Below are 15623 nucleotides of genomic sequence, written 5' to 3' on the forward strand. Positions count from 1 at the left end.
GACTGCACAATCACACAGCAGATGTGTGCAGACATAAGACTGTTTCCGCATGATACTCCGGCTAAACAAGTGCACAAGTTTCTGCTCAGTGCTGACTGTTTCATAAACACTCCTCCATGTGCAATCAACTCCATCCTCAAAGACACTGAGTTTGTACACTCACCCTTCCACAGAAAGCTACAGGTGAGGCTGTCAAGTGTGTTTGTATCCACCCATAGAAATATATAGTTGCAGGAGAGAAACTGATGCCCCATGGAAGATGAAAGCCAGTCTTAGCAGCAGCAAGACACTGAGCAATTCAATGAGACCCTGTCTTTAATAAAATATAAAATAGGGCTGGGGATGTGGTTCCGTGGTTGAGTGACCCTGAGTTCAATTCCCTGGTACCCCCTCCAATATATATATATAGTGCTCATTGAAGCAAAAGAAGGAGGCCATATGTAAAAATTTCTAAAATCTTGGATGAGGAGACTACCTACCAAAGTTTTGCTGGAGAAGTAGTTATGATCATTAAAACTTGGAGATAAGCACCTTTTATTCTGCCAGTGGAGACTGGCAAACAAATTTCCAACTCAGAAACCCTGCCCAACTCCAGGTCACCTTCATCAAGCCCAGCTTGGCCTGAGAACAGTACTCCCTGGTCACATGACGAGCTCTGGCTTGTGGTGGTGAGGAGCAGGGAGAGACTCCCCCAGTGGTGCTTTCTCTCTAGCCAGCCCACAGTTCACAGTCACCTCTGTCAGAGATTTCCACAGGAAAAACAGATGCAGGATGGAGGAGGTGAAGTGATAATTAATTTTGAAATAATGCTTAAATATAGATCTGATGTTTAAATATTCTTTAATTGAATAAGCCAACTAAGTGAGAAATTGGTTTTATAGTGATTTTTCATGTGAAAGCCTACTCATCACCAGTGGTAGGTACTAGGACTGCCTTTTATAATTTCTATAGGGCTGATGAGGGCTGATGCTTTATAGGACACCCACATTTACACATGCTCAGAAACTTACTCCTCATCCTTTTCTATTTCAGAAACATGCTAAGACCCACCCAATCTTAAAGTCATATTATAATAGAGCTGTATTGTATTCTGTTTCATGGAGAAGAAATTACTTATTTTTTATAGTATAGCTCTCCATTTTTCTTATTTAAGGAAAAATCCAGTTTGATTCATGCAGAGTAGTCAGGGTATATAAAACAAATAATAATTCACCAGCCCCAGAATTATTATGTTTTCATTTATAAAGATTTTGCTTGTGATTTTTATTCATATATTCCAATGAAATAATGCAATTCTGCATAGTTCCTATTCTTGCATGGTTGTATTTTAATAATAATAAAGTAATACAATAAGCATATCCTGTCTCCTCTTGATGAAAATATCAAGATTTATTTTCTAAATAAATAAATATTCAGTAATGGATCTATGCTTAGTAATGTTTAATAGAAAAGTTTTTTGGATCAGATATCAATTACTTTAACACTTAGGTGGATAGAGTCATATTTTGTCTTTCCAATGCAATTTAACTCCCAAGAGTAAATATGTATGTTCAGAGGAATAATATATTGTTTTAAAATAGACCTTTAAAAATTGCTTTTCACTGAAATTTATAACCTCATTCTTGTTCAGTCATCATTTACAAGCAAGGATAATACATTCTTATGTTCTCTAAAACACGAAGTTAAAATTTCTCATTTTATTCTTTCTTCTTTAAATTACGTAATTTTACCATGATCAAGAGTTTTCAAGATCAGACTATTTTCCTCTTTATAACTAGCTTTCTCAAATGGAAAACTTGAGAATTAAAGAGTCTGTATTCCCAATATCATTAGGAAAGTGTTACAGTTGGATTAATTATAAAGATAAGTCATCTCATATTTGTAGAATCAAAGAATCATTCCCAAAGAAGGTCCTCACATATGGGTCTGAAATCTCTGTTCTTAAAATAATAAAATGCTGGTCCTCCCAGTGTGCAATTCAAGACTCTGGCATTGTTCTATCTGATGGAAGTAAACATTCCTCAACCAGCAGTTCACATGTCCCTTGAAGTAGCAGATTATAGCACAGCTTGTCTTTGCTCTCCACTTCTACCTCACCTGAACCTCCCTAAAACTAATGCCTCCTGCTTAGGACCTTTTCTTATGGGACCTGACCAAAGACAGACAGAGTTGCCCTTAAGGGAGTAATCCCAAGATAAAGGGAAATAATAGAAATATTTACTTCAGCCTCTCGAGACTATTTAGTGGGTTGGGGCAGGGTGGAGTAGATGGAATGGGATGGATGGCTAGAAGCAGGGAGGTATTATAGGTATGGTATCCATAATGCTCAGCAACACCTTGTAAAATGCATACACACAATAAACGCAAACACATGGAAGCTTCACTCAAAGATGCCTTTCCCATTCTGAGTCCTCCAGATATATTCCCTTGTGAATATAAAGGTGAGTCCCTTTCTATTGTTAGAATTGGTAGTCTTACCTGTTTGGGGTATTATTACCTATCACCACTTTACCCATGTGTATAACCAAGTCCCAAGATTATTTTTAAGGAGCAAAGCTCATCTTATCAAGCATGGGAATAGTGAGATAAAGACTCAAATGTTAGGCGGAATCTCTTTCTTATGCTGTCTGATCTAGCTACTCTGTAATGTTATATTTAATCATTAGACACTGCTAACTAATAAATCATGCAGCTGCGCATCCAAATCCCTAAAGACTGAACTCCCTGTCATATAAAACAAAATCTCTACTTTTTCAGTTTTAAATTATATTTTTTAAGATTCAGTTTTGCATGGAATTTTGTAATGTTTCCTTTCTTAGCAATTTGTTTTTCTAGATTTGTGTATTTAGCATTGAGTCCTCTATTTTCCCTTCAATACATGGCTCACAAATAGCCTACACCTTATGGGCACCTGCATTTCTTAATGACCTTGTAGTCCACAGATAATCATTGCCCTTTGGGGCTAAAATAGAGCCTCATCCAACCCATTGTACATTTTCTTGCTTTTGTTTCACTTTTTAAAAACATTTATTGTAAAATACCACACACACATAAAATGCATTAAAAGTGTACATCTTGACTAATTTTTATGGGGTAAACAAGTTAAAAGTCAAAACATTGCCAACTTTCCAAATAATCTCTACTGTCTTTTCCCAAAACATTCCCTACACTGGGCCAAGGTAATGACTGTGCTGAGGTCAGCCTCAGCACTTTAGTGAAACCCTTAGGAACTTAGCAAGACCCTGACTCAAAATAAAAAACAGAAAGACTGAGAATGTGGTTCTGCTAAAACACCCCTTGGTTCAATCCCCAGTACTTAAAAAAAATCATATTGTTTTGCTTACTATATATAATTTTTTACTTTGTCTTCATACCCTATAGTTCAGATATTCTGCTTTGCCTCTTCAAGAGTGTCTTAGCTGTTTTTGGTCTTTTGCATGTCCATACAAAATACATTGCATGTTTATTTCTGATTTCTACAAAAATTCTATTGGGGGTTTTCATTGATATTTGAATCTATAGATCAATCTAGGGGAAACTGGCATTTTTATGATTTTTAATCATAATTTATGAATGTAGTATATCTCTTCATTTAACATATCTAAATTTCTCTCAATATTGTCTCAAGAGATTTCTAAACAGAGTTGCAGATACATAGAAATGCAATTAGTGTTTATTGACTTTAATTGGTAAACCCTCTACACTTTCTAAATCTAACTTTTATCTATTAACTCATATTTTCTGGGGGGGTACCATGGATTGAACTCAGGAATACTCACCCACTGACCCACATCCCCAGCACTTTTTGTATTTTATTTACAGACAGGATCTCACTGAGTAGCTTAGTGCCTCAATGTTGCTGAGGTTGCCTTTGAACTTGCAGTCCTCCTGCCTCAGCCTCCCGAGCCGCCGGGACTATAGGCATGCGCCACTTATCTCAGATTTTCTACATATTACCTGTTGACTTTTTTCTTCCTTTCTAATTTTTAAATAGTTTGTATTTTTCTTGTACTTACTAAATTGTAATGAAATTACCCTGAAGAGTTCTTATTAAGCAAACTTATTTTGTTTCTAATCATATCAAGACAGTCTTTAGCTTTTTTAGTTTTTATTTTTGCTTTTAATTAACATACCATAATGCTACATATTTTTGAGATACAGAATGATATTTTAATATGTATATACAATATGTAATAATCAGCTCAGAATAATTGGTATATTCATCACCTATAACATTTATCATTTATTCATGCTGGAAGCATTCAAAATTCTCTCTACAAGCTATTTTTAGTTAATTGTCAGTTGTAATTACTGTATCATGTTATAGAAAATTTGAAGTTATTCCTGCTGTCTAATTGCATCCCTGGAAAAGACTTTAACTATTAAGTATAGCATTTGTTTTAGGATTTTATAAGTACACACTTTTCTAATGTGTATCTATATAGTTTCTTAATTTTTTAATCTTTTCCTTGATCTTTTGCATTTATAAAGAACTGATTTTTCCTATTTTAATCTGTTAATGTGACAAATTACATTGACCAGTTTCAAATATTAAACCAACTTTGCTTTCCTGGCATAAATCAAATGGTTCAGGATAGGTTTTTCTTTTTACCAATTGCTAGTAAACAAGTCAATTAACATTTTATTCAGAATTGTTGCTTCTATGGTCAAGAGATGGACCTTAATTACTGACAGTGGTTTATTAACCTTGAGTACTGAGAGTGAGACTGGTTTAATTTCCTCTGGCTCACTTCTGTTCCTAGGGCTCAGACCCTAGTTAGTATTCACTGCCCTCCACATTGTTACCCTTAGGCACTATTAAACTCTGAGCCACTTCTTTTGGGTCAGAAAATGCCCCCTTGAAAAAAAGCAGCACAAATACTGGAATTAGCATAGTCCATATCACCCCTCACTTCTCTACTAAGTAATTCTTCATCATCGTATTAGTTCTTTGAGGCTGTTAGAAAGATGTTCCATCCATACTTCTGGGGTTTTAGATGTCTTCAGAAGGAAAGTTGGTCCACATTATCTGTTCTGAAATAACAAAAAAAAAGAAACTTCTGTTCTAAAATTCTGTAATATTTCAAGTTTACTAAAAGATATAATGAATAACAAAGTTTTATTTTAGAAATAATATTTTTAAAGTATATTCGAATCATTAACAATTAGGGAAATGCAAATAAAAACTACACTGCAATTTCATGTCACACCATTAAGAATGGCAATCATCAAGAATACAAGCAATAAGCCAAGTGTGGTGGTACATGCCTGTAATCCCATCACCTTATGAGGCTAAGGCAGGAGGATCACAAGTTCAGATCAACCTCAGCAATTTAGCAAGGCCCTAAGCAACTTAGTAATATCTGTCTCTAAATAAAATATAAAAAGGGCTGGGGATGTGACTCAGTGATTAAGTGCCCCTGAGTTCAACCCCCAGTATGAAAGAAAGAAAGGGAGGGAGGAAGGAAGGAAGGAAAGAAGGAAGGAAGGAAGAAAAATACAAGCAATGATAAAGGCTAGAGAGAATGTGGAGAAAAAGTACACTTTTACACTGTTGATGGAACTGTAAGTTAGTACAACCACTATGGAAATTAATATGGAGATTCCTTAAAAGACTAGGGGTGGGACTACCATATTACCCAGCTATGCCACTCCTAGGTATTTATCCTGAAGAATTAAAATTAGCATACTATAGAGACACATGCATATCTGTGTTTATAGCAGCACAAGTCACAATAGCCAAATTATGGAACCAGCCTAGGTGTCCACCAACAGAGGAATAGATAAAGAAAATGTGGCATGTATACACAATGGAGCTTTATTCAGCCATAAAGAAAAAATGAAATTATGTCATTTGTAAGAAAATGGATGGAGAACATTATGTTAAGTGAAGTAAGCCAAACTCAGAAGGTGAGTTTTAGGTGGCATTTCAGTGGCATTCAATATATTCATATTGCTGAGCAACTATCATCACTAGGTAATATCTCTAGTACTTTCTTGTCTTCCCCAACTGCAGCTCAATACCAGTTAATCAATAATTCACCATACCCCAGCTTCTGTCACTTATCCTTCTACTTCATATCTCTATGAACTTGACTGCTCTAGGTACCTCATATAAGTGGAATCATATATTTGTCCACTTTGTGTCTGGCTCATTTCACTTAGCATAATGTCTTCAGGATTCATCCATGTTGTAGCATGTCAGATATTTCTTACTTTTTAAGGCAGTATAATATTCCATTGTATGTATGTACCATATTTTGTTTGCCCGTTCAGCTATCATTGGAAGCTTGAGTGACTCCCACCTTTTGGCTATTGTGAACAATGCTACTATGAACATGGGCATACACATATATGTTCAAGTTTCTGCTTTCAGTTATTTTGAGTATATACCCAGAAATGGAATATATGGATTGATTTTTGGAGGATCAGTCAATAAAAATATAATGATATTTCATAACAAGGCCATCATCAAGATATATTCAGTTTTGCTAGCTGCCAAAATAATAATCCCCAATTGTCAAGCTTTTATTATTTTTAGATAAGGAAAATATTCTTCCCAGAAATTTAACTTAAAGTATTTATATGTATTTTATATCTCAACCATAATATTATAAATATCACATATTATTTGTAAATACTAGCTAAACCCCTGCATCAAGAGCCTTTGTTTTGGGCTGGGACTATAGCTAGTGGCAGAGCGCTTGTCTACATGTGTGAGGTACTGGGTTCGATCCTTGGTACCATATAAAAATAAATAAATAAAAGTTTTTTAAATACTGCCCCAAAAAAGAGCCTTTGGCTTTGAATGGCAGGAATCACAGCTCAAATGGCTTTGGGACATAAGTTTTAAAAGTGCAGGAGGAGGTATTGAACACACTGGTTTATATAAATGAAATATCTATAGGTAGACTGTCTTCAGGGATCACTTAATCCAACAGCTTCGCATCTCTATTCCCATAATCAACTTTATTATGAAGTTCTACCATTCTACCTGGTGTTCCACTACCTGCACCGTGCCTTTAAGTGCTAGATCCTGATATGTGAGAGCTAAATGCTCAAATATCTTTGCAGATCTCAAATCACCCAAAGGAACAGTGGGTGCCTCTTCCACACAATTCCTGGAGCTTACTTTTTCATATTGACCCAAATTGCATCATATGCTTATGAGTGAACTAATAAGTAAGGTCAAGAGCATGGCATAGATTGATTGACTTAAATCAACTGAGTCTTACTTTTAGAGTAGGAGAGCACTTGGGGAAGTTCCCCAGAGGAAAAAAAGAGGTTGAGGGCAATGAATCCAGCTAGCCAACAAATCCAATGACCATCCCAACCCCTACATAGTGCAGTAAGACAGACATCTGTTGAAATTATAACAACATTGTGTTATTTCATCAGTAGTGAGTCTTATAAATATTGATGGGAAGAGCAGTACTTTTATAATATTTGTATTGTCTTAAATCTACGTTGACAGAGGTATAATTAAGGAACTTCAATGTAATAAAACACAGAGTAGAGGTACAATATAGTTGATTAAGCATATAACTTTAGAATTAATTAGAATTTTAAGTACAGGTGATAAGAGGAAACTTTGACATACAAAAATTGGCCTCAGAGAAGCAGACCAACAGCCTGAAGTGAAAATGAGGATTTCCAAGGATGGAACCTATTCTTTCTACTTGCATCTATAACTCTGAAGTTACAATAAAGGTCAAAAAGGAAACATCATTTATTATACAAAGATTCATCGTGCATATGGCTTTCTCATGCATCAAATGCAAAAATCAAAATATACTATTTATTTTGAAAAGTAGAAAACTTCTTATTATTTATGAGGAAGGGCAGTAATGATAACTAGCTATGAAGTTGCTGCCTTCTGCTATTTTCTTGCTGATGTGAATTTGTGGATTCCTTCCAAGAAAGGAGGATTGGCATTAAAAAAGAGTACAAAATAAAACTCAGAAATGTCTGAAAAAGAGGTAATGACAAAGTGTTGGCATTATGAAGGTACTGTAGAAGCTAAATTCTGAAACCGATCAGTAAAAAGAAGTCGTATAAAACTTACATGGTCCCATCTCACACCGAACAATTGGGACCTTTAGAAATGAGATTTTGCTCTAGCCCAAAATGTCAGAACATTTTGTTATGGACAAAGGGCAGGGAAATGACAAAGACACCAGAAAATAGAGAAGGAAATGAAACTTAAAGAAAAGTAATGATAGAACACTGATAAATTTGCATATTTCTAAAAAAAAATTAAAATCTCTGATTTTTCTTTTTTAAAAAATTGCTTTGAAATATCCATTCACAATCTGTTGGCTGTGGTTATGACTAGGTGTCCAACAGAAAACAGTGAAATAATGGCATTTATGTTTCCTACTTCCAGAGAGCTCAAATTTTATTTTGCCGATATTTAACTTCCTAACAAATACAACTATCCCTCACATGGAGATGGGTCCATTCATCTATAATCATTATTTCATGTTTTTGCAGATGCTTTTCTGGTCCTGCAAATGGTTTCTATTAATCCAATCTTCCTCTGTGACTCAGAGTCCATATTTTTCAGAGAACAAGCTGCACCAGGACAACAACCTGACTAGGAAACTAATTTTTCCATCCAGGCAAAGCTGCAGTTCGCCTGGGCATCTCCTCCACTGAGTTGCCCAGTACACATTATTTTGCCTCACTTACCCTTGGTAAATTGAACAGAATCCATTTAGGATTTAGATAAAATGCAAAAACAAAGCCTATGTGATTTTGTTTCCCCTAAGTTTAGTGACAGAAAATAAATCATATCTCAGAAACTGGATATTTTATTAATCTTGATATGTTGCCTGTTTTATTCATTAAAAATTTGAGATTTGGAAAAGTTTGTGTCTAGATTCAAGCATTGATTGAGCACCTGCCAAGTATTTGGGCCTGAACATAATTGGAAATGTGATCTTCAAGAGCATTGAAATTTGCTGAGGAGTTCAGACATAAACCCATAAGACCAGAGATTCACTCTAGTGTACACAATATAAGTTTTTAAGAGTGTGAAGGGGAAAAGCTGGATAAGTGGACCTTAGGTTTGGTACATTTGGAAAGACAAGGATCAAGTGAGTAAAGGAAAAATGGGGAGAGAAGGTGGGTGTTTGTGGGTGAAAAAATCACGAGCAAGAGTTCAGAGGCTGGATGAACTCAGGCTGGTGAACTTGGTGAAATCAGAAGTTCATGACAAAGATTCATGCCATAGATTCAGGTTCAGGTACAGATGTGAAGCAGATGCACACAGTCGAGGACCTCAGGTGTCAGAAAAGTAGAAGTCACCTGAAGAAGGCAGTGAGAATGACAAAGGTGACGTTTCATCCAGTGGTGGTGTGGAGAAATTCTTAACAAGAAACTATACTGGTAACCTTTAGACCTGATGGAAAACTCTTTCTGTAATCCAGATGTGATGAGAAATTTGACCAAGACAATAATGGTAATGCAAAGAAATGAGATATGTTGTGATGGGTGGATTTGATTAGTTTCCGAGACTCACTAAATGTCAAGGAATAAAAGAAAAGTCAACAACAATTTCAAAAATTTAAGCCAAAATAATTGAGTGAATACTGGCTGTTCTCATAACACGCTGGTAAACATTGCGGAAAAGGAAATTTTGGAGTATAAAAATCACTTTTGAGGAACAAATTGGCTCTATTTCAAGTAACTTTGGGAATGACAAGCAAATAACTACAACACAGCAGATATTTGGAAACATGTGTTTGAATTTGGTGAAAATTTTCAGATGGGACTGTAGCTTTGATCCTCAATATTTTCATTAGAAATAATAGCTAAAACCATAAGCTATAGAAATTCCCAAAGGTGTATGTAAGAGAAAATGTCAGTGAGCCACAGATAGCCTTGGGGAGTGCTGAATGAGAACGTAGGAAGAAAAAGGGAAAGAAAGGAGCCAGTGCATAAAAGAGAGACAGACAGACAGAAAAGAGATCACTGCATTCCAGGAAGGTGATTTTAAAGAGGAAGCAACATTGCAGGGAGATCAAGGAGCTTCAATAACTTAAAGACTTAAAAACTGGTCAATTCCAGCCTTCCACAGCAAAAGAAAATATTCCTGATTAGAGAAAAATTAGTTGTCTTTTTTGCCAGGAGTTAGATTAGGGGAAAAAGAATTGAAAGAATGTGGTTTTCCAATAAATGTAATCTGCATAAACTGTCTTTGATATTATTTTTAAAGCATCTCCTTTCCTAACAGTAAAAACTTAGAATGATATCATACCTGCAAACTGATCTTTTAATAATAAATTTAGGCACAGTCATCTAAATTCATCTTCAGTTGGGATAATTTGTAAAGACATGCATTAAAGGACTTGTTTCCCCCAAGTTTTCTTGATACAACAGAAGCAATAAAAAAAAAAAGACATATTTTTAATCCATTCCACTTTTCTACTGAAGGACAATATAATCTGATTAACTTTCATATCCATCAGAAGCACAAGGCTTTTCGGACGCAGGTAGAGGTTTATGAGCACAAAATTGAGAACAATTAGCACTCAAATTAATGTTACATGAGATTCAACATCTGGTAAGAGTGTTGTCATTTTGGGTCATAGACCACCTGCTAGGCTAGATGTTCATACAACTGCAATTTACTCTGCATACAAATGGAAGAAGAATGATACTTCCAAAAAAATTTTTTTCTACCACTTAACAGTTTTTATTTTTTAGGGGACTCTCACATTTAAAAATTTTAAAACACATTTTAAAACTTCACATGGAAGTTAATAATGGACTGAGTACTAGGAATAAAAAATAATTTTATTTTTACAAGCATATTTTGTAATAAATTAGGTATAGTGCTAACATTAATTTGTCTGGTTCATCTTATTACCAGTATTAATATTTGTCTCCTCTTTATCCAGTGAATATTCAAGGGTAAGATAAGGTCAGGCTCTTTATGTCATCTACATAATAGAGTCCTCAAATATCAGGTCAGTTTGGGCAACAGTGCTGCACCAGAAAATACCATCTCAAAGGTACTCAGTTGCCTTTTCACACAAATCCAGTTCTTGGAAACTTCAGTAGAACTGGTAAATTCTTCCCTTATTAATCACTGAGTAAGGTAGACTTAAGTTGGAAACAGATGATGTGTCTGGATTGTCTTTTGCAGATTTTAAAAGTAAACAAACTTTCTGCATTTTGAAATTGAACTGTAGAAATCACTTTTTTTACCTTGCTTATAGAAATGAGCCATCCTTTTTCAAAAGAGGTGTTTTATAAAGAAAATACCAACTGAAGAAGCATCTAATACTGCAATCTGCATCTTAAGGTGCCTAAAAACTTCTCTGTTGGTTCTGAGAACTGGAGCATTGGTTGTACTTCCCTACGATGAGAATATTTATCAAATATTTTCAGGCTTCTGTTACATGTTCTTCATTGGTTTTTACATCCATGATCCTAACTTGTCGGGGGGGCTAGTTTCAGAGGTTTTTTTGACATTCAGTGCCTGACTTTATATATATAATATATATGTTGAAAGTATATATAATAAACATATATATATGTTATATATAAACACAATACCTTTATTTCATTTGTTTATTGTTTTATGTGATGCTAGGCAAGCGCTCTACCACTGAACTACAATCCCAGCCCCTGACTTTCAGTTTTGATCACTCAATTAGTGTAACATTAGGCAAGTTTGTAACCTCTTAAAGGTCGGGTTTCACCCTCTATAAAGTGGGCTTATTGATATGCCCTGACCCCCTTGACTGCTGAGTAAAAAAAGATAGTCCCCTTAAAATGTATGATGCAGAAGTGTGAGATAAATGTCAGCCCTCATTGAAGTGAAGGGGTGACCCGATCCTAAGTCACCCAAGAAAAACTAAAGCATGTTTAGTATATTTTTGTTCTGTGATTTGGTTTAAGAGGTGTTCTTTGATATTCTAATTCTTTGAATAATCAGCATACATTTTAACTCTCCTTTTAACAGAAAATTTTGGCTAGTTACTTAGCCAGACTTTGTCAAATAACTTACAACTGTGTTTGGGGGTTCTATGGAAAGGCACAAGGCAGCTGTGGTTGGAGGGGGTAGTTAGAAGGGGTTACAGGGAAGAGGGAGGGTGGTCAATGATTCAGTCTCCAAACAGAAAAACTCTATCAGCTTTAAACTTTGGATTTCTCACAAATCTTAGTTTGAACGAAGGATTCAAACTAAAAAGTGAAGGTGGGAATGGGGGTTGGATCAAAGCACTTATGGTGCCAGGAGTGGTGGCACATGCCTGTAATCCCAGCGGCTCAGGAGGCTGAGACAGAGGATTGCAAGTTCAGAAGACAACCTCAAAGAACAGGCGCAGCGGCCTGCTGAGGGGCAGAGCCGCCCCTTCCCCCGCACCTGCAAGGTAGGCGGAACTGTGACCACCTACGGAAAAGGCCCAGTGGCCCACGGAGGGGCATAGCTGCCAATCACGCCTGCAAGGAAGGCGGGCCTGCGACCCACCGGCAGAACAGGCGCAGCGGCCTGCTGAGGGGCAGAGCCGCCCCCTCGCCCCGCGCCTCAAGGTAGGCGGAACTGTGACCACCGACAGAACAGGCCCAGTGGCCCGTGGAGGAGCAGAGCTGCCAACCTCACCTGCAAGGTAGGCGGACCTCCGACCCACCGGCAGAACAGGCCCAGAATTCTGCGGAGGGGCAGAGCTGCCCCACGCGCCTGCAAGGTAGGCGGACCTGCGACCACCAACAGAATAGGCCAGACCTGCAACCGACAGACAGAACAGGCCCAGCGGCCTGCAGAAGGGTAGAGCCGCCCCGCCCCCGCGCCTGCAAGGTAGGCGGACCGGCGACCCACCGGCAGAACAGGCCCAGCGGCCTGCAGAGGGGCAGAGCCGCCGCCCGCGCCTGCAAGGTAGGTGGACCTGCTACCGACCGGCAGAACAGGCACAGCAGCCTGCCGGCGTGGTAGGCACATTGCCCCAATTGGAGGAGGGGCAGAGCCGCCGCCCGCACCTGCGAGGGAGACTTTGCAACTATACAAGAGCAATATAAATATATAGGGGGAAAATTCAATAGCACAACAGTTTCACCAAGCAGAAAGAAACGTGAACAGTATGAAGAGACAAGGAAAGAAAAGACCACAAGCAATGCAGGTCAACTCAACGTTAGAAGAGGTAATATCTGCAGCAGATGGAATGTCAGATAAAGAATTCAGGATATACATGCTTCAGATGATCTGGAGTCTCAAGGAAGACATCAGACAGCAAAATCAGACAATGAAAGATCACTTCAACAATGAATTACATAAACAAATCCAAGAAGCAAAAGATCAACTATACAGGGAGATAGAGGTTATAAAAAACAAACAAACAGAAATCCTAGAAATGCAGGAAGCAATAAGCCAACTTAAAAACTCAATTGAGAATACTACCAGCAGAGTAGAATACTTAGAAGATAGAACATCAGACAATGAAGACAAAGTATTTCAACTTGAAAAGAACATAGACAGCTCAGCAAGACTGTTAAGAAACCATGAGCAGAACATCCAAGAAATATGGGATAACATAAAGAGACCAAATTTAAGAGTCATTGGGATACAGGAAGGGACAGAGTTTCAAACCAAAGGAATGAGCAATCTATTCAATGAAATAATACGAGAAAACTTCCCAGACTTGAAGAATGAGACAGAATCCCAAATCCTAGAAGCCTACTGGACGCCGAATGTGCAAAATCATAAGAGATCCACACCTAGACACATTATAATTAAGATGCCCAACATACAGAATAAGGAGAGAATTTTAAAAGCTACAAGAGAAAGGAAGCAGATTACATTTAGGGGTAAGCCAATCAGGATAACAGCTGATCTTTCAACACAGACTCTGAAAGCTAGAAGATCCTGGAATAACATATTTCAAACACTGAAAGAAAATGGGTTCCAACCAAGAATTGTGTATCCAGCGAAATTAAGCTTCAGGATGGAAGATGAAATTAAAACCTTCCACGATAAACAAAAGTTAAAAGAATTTGCAACTAGAAAACCATCTCTTCAAAACATCCTCGGCAAAACATTACAGGAAGAGGAAATGGAAAATAACAATGAAAACCAACAGTAGGAGGTAGGACACTAAAGGGGGGGAAAAATAATCAAAGAGGAAAACAAACCATGTTTAGTAACATAAATAAACAAATATGGCTGGAAGAACAACCCATATCTCAATAATAACCCTAAATGTTAATGGCTTAAACTCACCAATTAAGAGACACAGGCTAGTAGAATGGATCACAAAACAAGACCCAACAATATGCTGCCTACAGGAGACGCATTTGATAGGAAAAGACATACATAGGCTGAAGGTGAAAGGTTGGGAAAAATCATATCACTCATATGGACAGCTTGGGAGGCTGAGGCAGGAAGACCGCCAGTTCAAAGCTAGCCTCAGCAAAAACAAAGCGCTCATCAACTCAGTGAGATGCTATCTCTAAATATAATACAAAATAGGGCTGGAGATGTGGCTCAGTGGCCAAGTGCCCCTGAATTCAATCTCCGGTACCCACCCCCGCACACACAAAAAAAAAAGGAAAAGAAAAAAGAATTGAATTTGTTTTTAGAACCATTTTCATGATGTTTGAATTAGTTCCAAGTCTAATTACTTTGCATGTAGCACTTTAAATTTCCTCCTATCACTATAGGAAGGATGGTAACTAAATTAATTAGCTTTATATTTTAATTTTCATTTGGTTATTTTTCTCTTTCCTTTTATATGACATAATTTCCTTACATCTTAAACTATGAACAGAAAAAAACAAAATCTATTGAGAAGAATTACAAAAATATTGCCTGCAAGCTGGTCCTGAATGTCTATTATTTTGAAGATGGATAAAAATGACCACATAATCTAGCCACACGTTATTACTATGCTTTGTATGTGTTTAGATTGCCAAGGAAAATATAAATAAGGAAGCATGATTTCAATATATTATCTGATGACCTTTTTAATTTTATTTTGCATCTTTAATGTTTATGTTTATCATCTTTTCCAAGTAAATTCTTAAAATGGGGGGTTGCTGAAAATAATAAAGCTAAAATGAAGTCTCTTAGTTCTTTTTCTGTCATATTTCAGACCTTCAAGGACTCCACCTGTTGCCTCAGACAGCTGACTGGTCATCATTTCCTCCTCAACAATATCTCTTGACTCTTGGTTTCAAAAACAAAGAAGATGGGAAATTTTTGGAAAAAATATCAAGTAGGAAACTTCCAACATTTACAGGTAAATCACTTGGACTTTCTTTTTCATGGAACTATTACTTTATTGAAATACAAAGGAAAAAATTAACAATTATTTAGTATACACAGAATTAATTTTGATGGATGAAAGTTATTATCAGTTATTTACAAATATACAAATATTTTTAATATTCTGTAGCTTGTCTTTTTTTTTTATCATAATGGCATTAGTTGAAGAGGAAGTGTTAATTTTACCAGTGTATTTTATCAGCTTTTCAATAGATTTTACTTCTGATTTCTTTCACAATCAAAATGTTTCATTTTTTTTTTTTGAAGTTTTATAGTTGTACATTTAGGCTTAAGATTGAATTAAATTTTTTATGTTTATTTATTTTTAGTTTTAGGTGGACACAGTATCTTTATT

General features: G+C 36.5%; 1 protein-coding gene across 1 annotated transcript in view; it reads left to right on the forward strand.

The window, feature by feature from the left end:
• Positions 1 to 15623, forward strand: part of Spata16 (spermatogenesis associated 16) — a 277049-nt gene that overhangs the window by 223309 nt on the left and 38117 nt on the right. The window contains exon 8 of the mRNA XM_071614922.1: positions 15096 to 15242. Within this exon, the coding sequence (XP_071471023.1) occupies positions 15096 to 15242 (147 nt within the window). The remainder of the gene's footprint in view (positions 1 to 15095; positions 15243 to 15623) is intronic.

The sequence above is a fragment of the Marmota flaviventris genome, chromosome 8 (genome assembly GCF_047511675.1).
Source record: "Marmota flaviventris isolate mMarFla1 chromosome 8, mMarFla1.hap1, whole genome shotgun sequence".
Taxonomy (NCBI): Eukaryota; Metazoa; Chordata; class Mammalia; order Rodentia; family Sciuridae; genus Marmota; species Marmota flaviventris.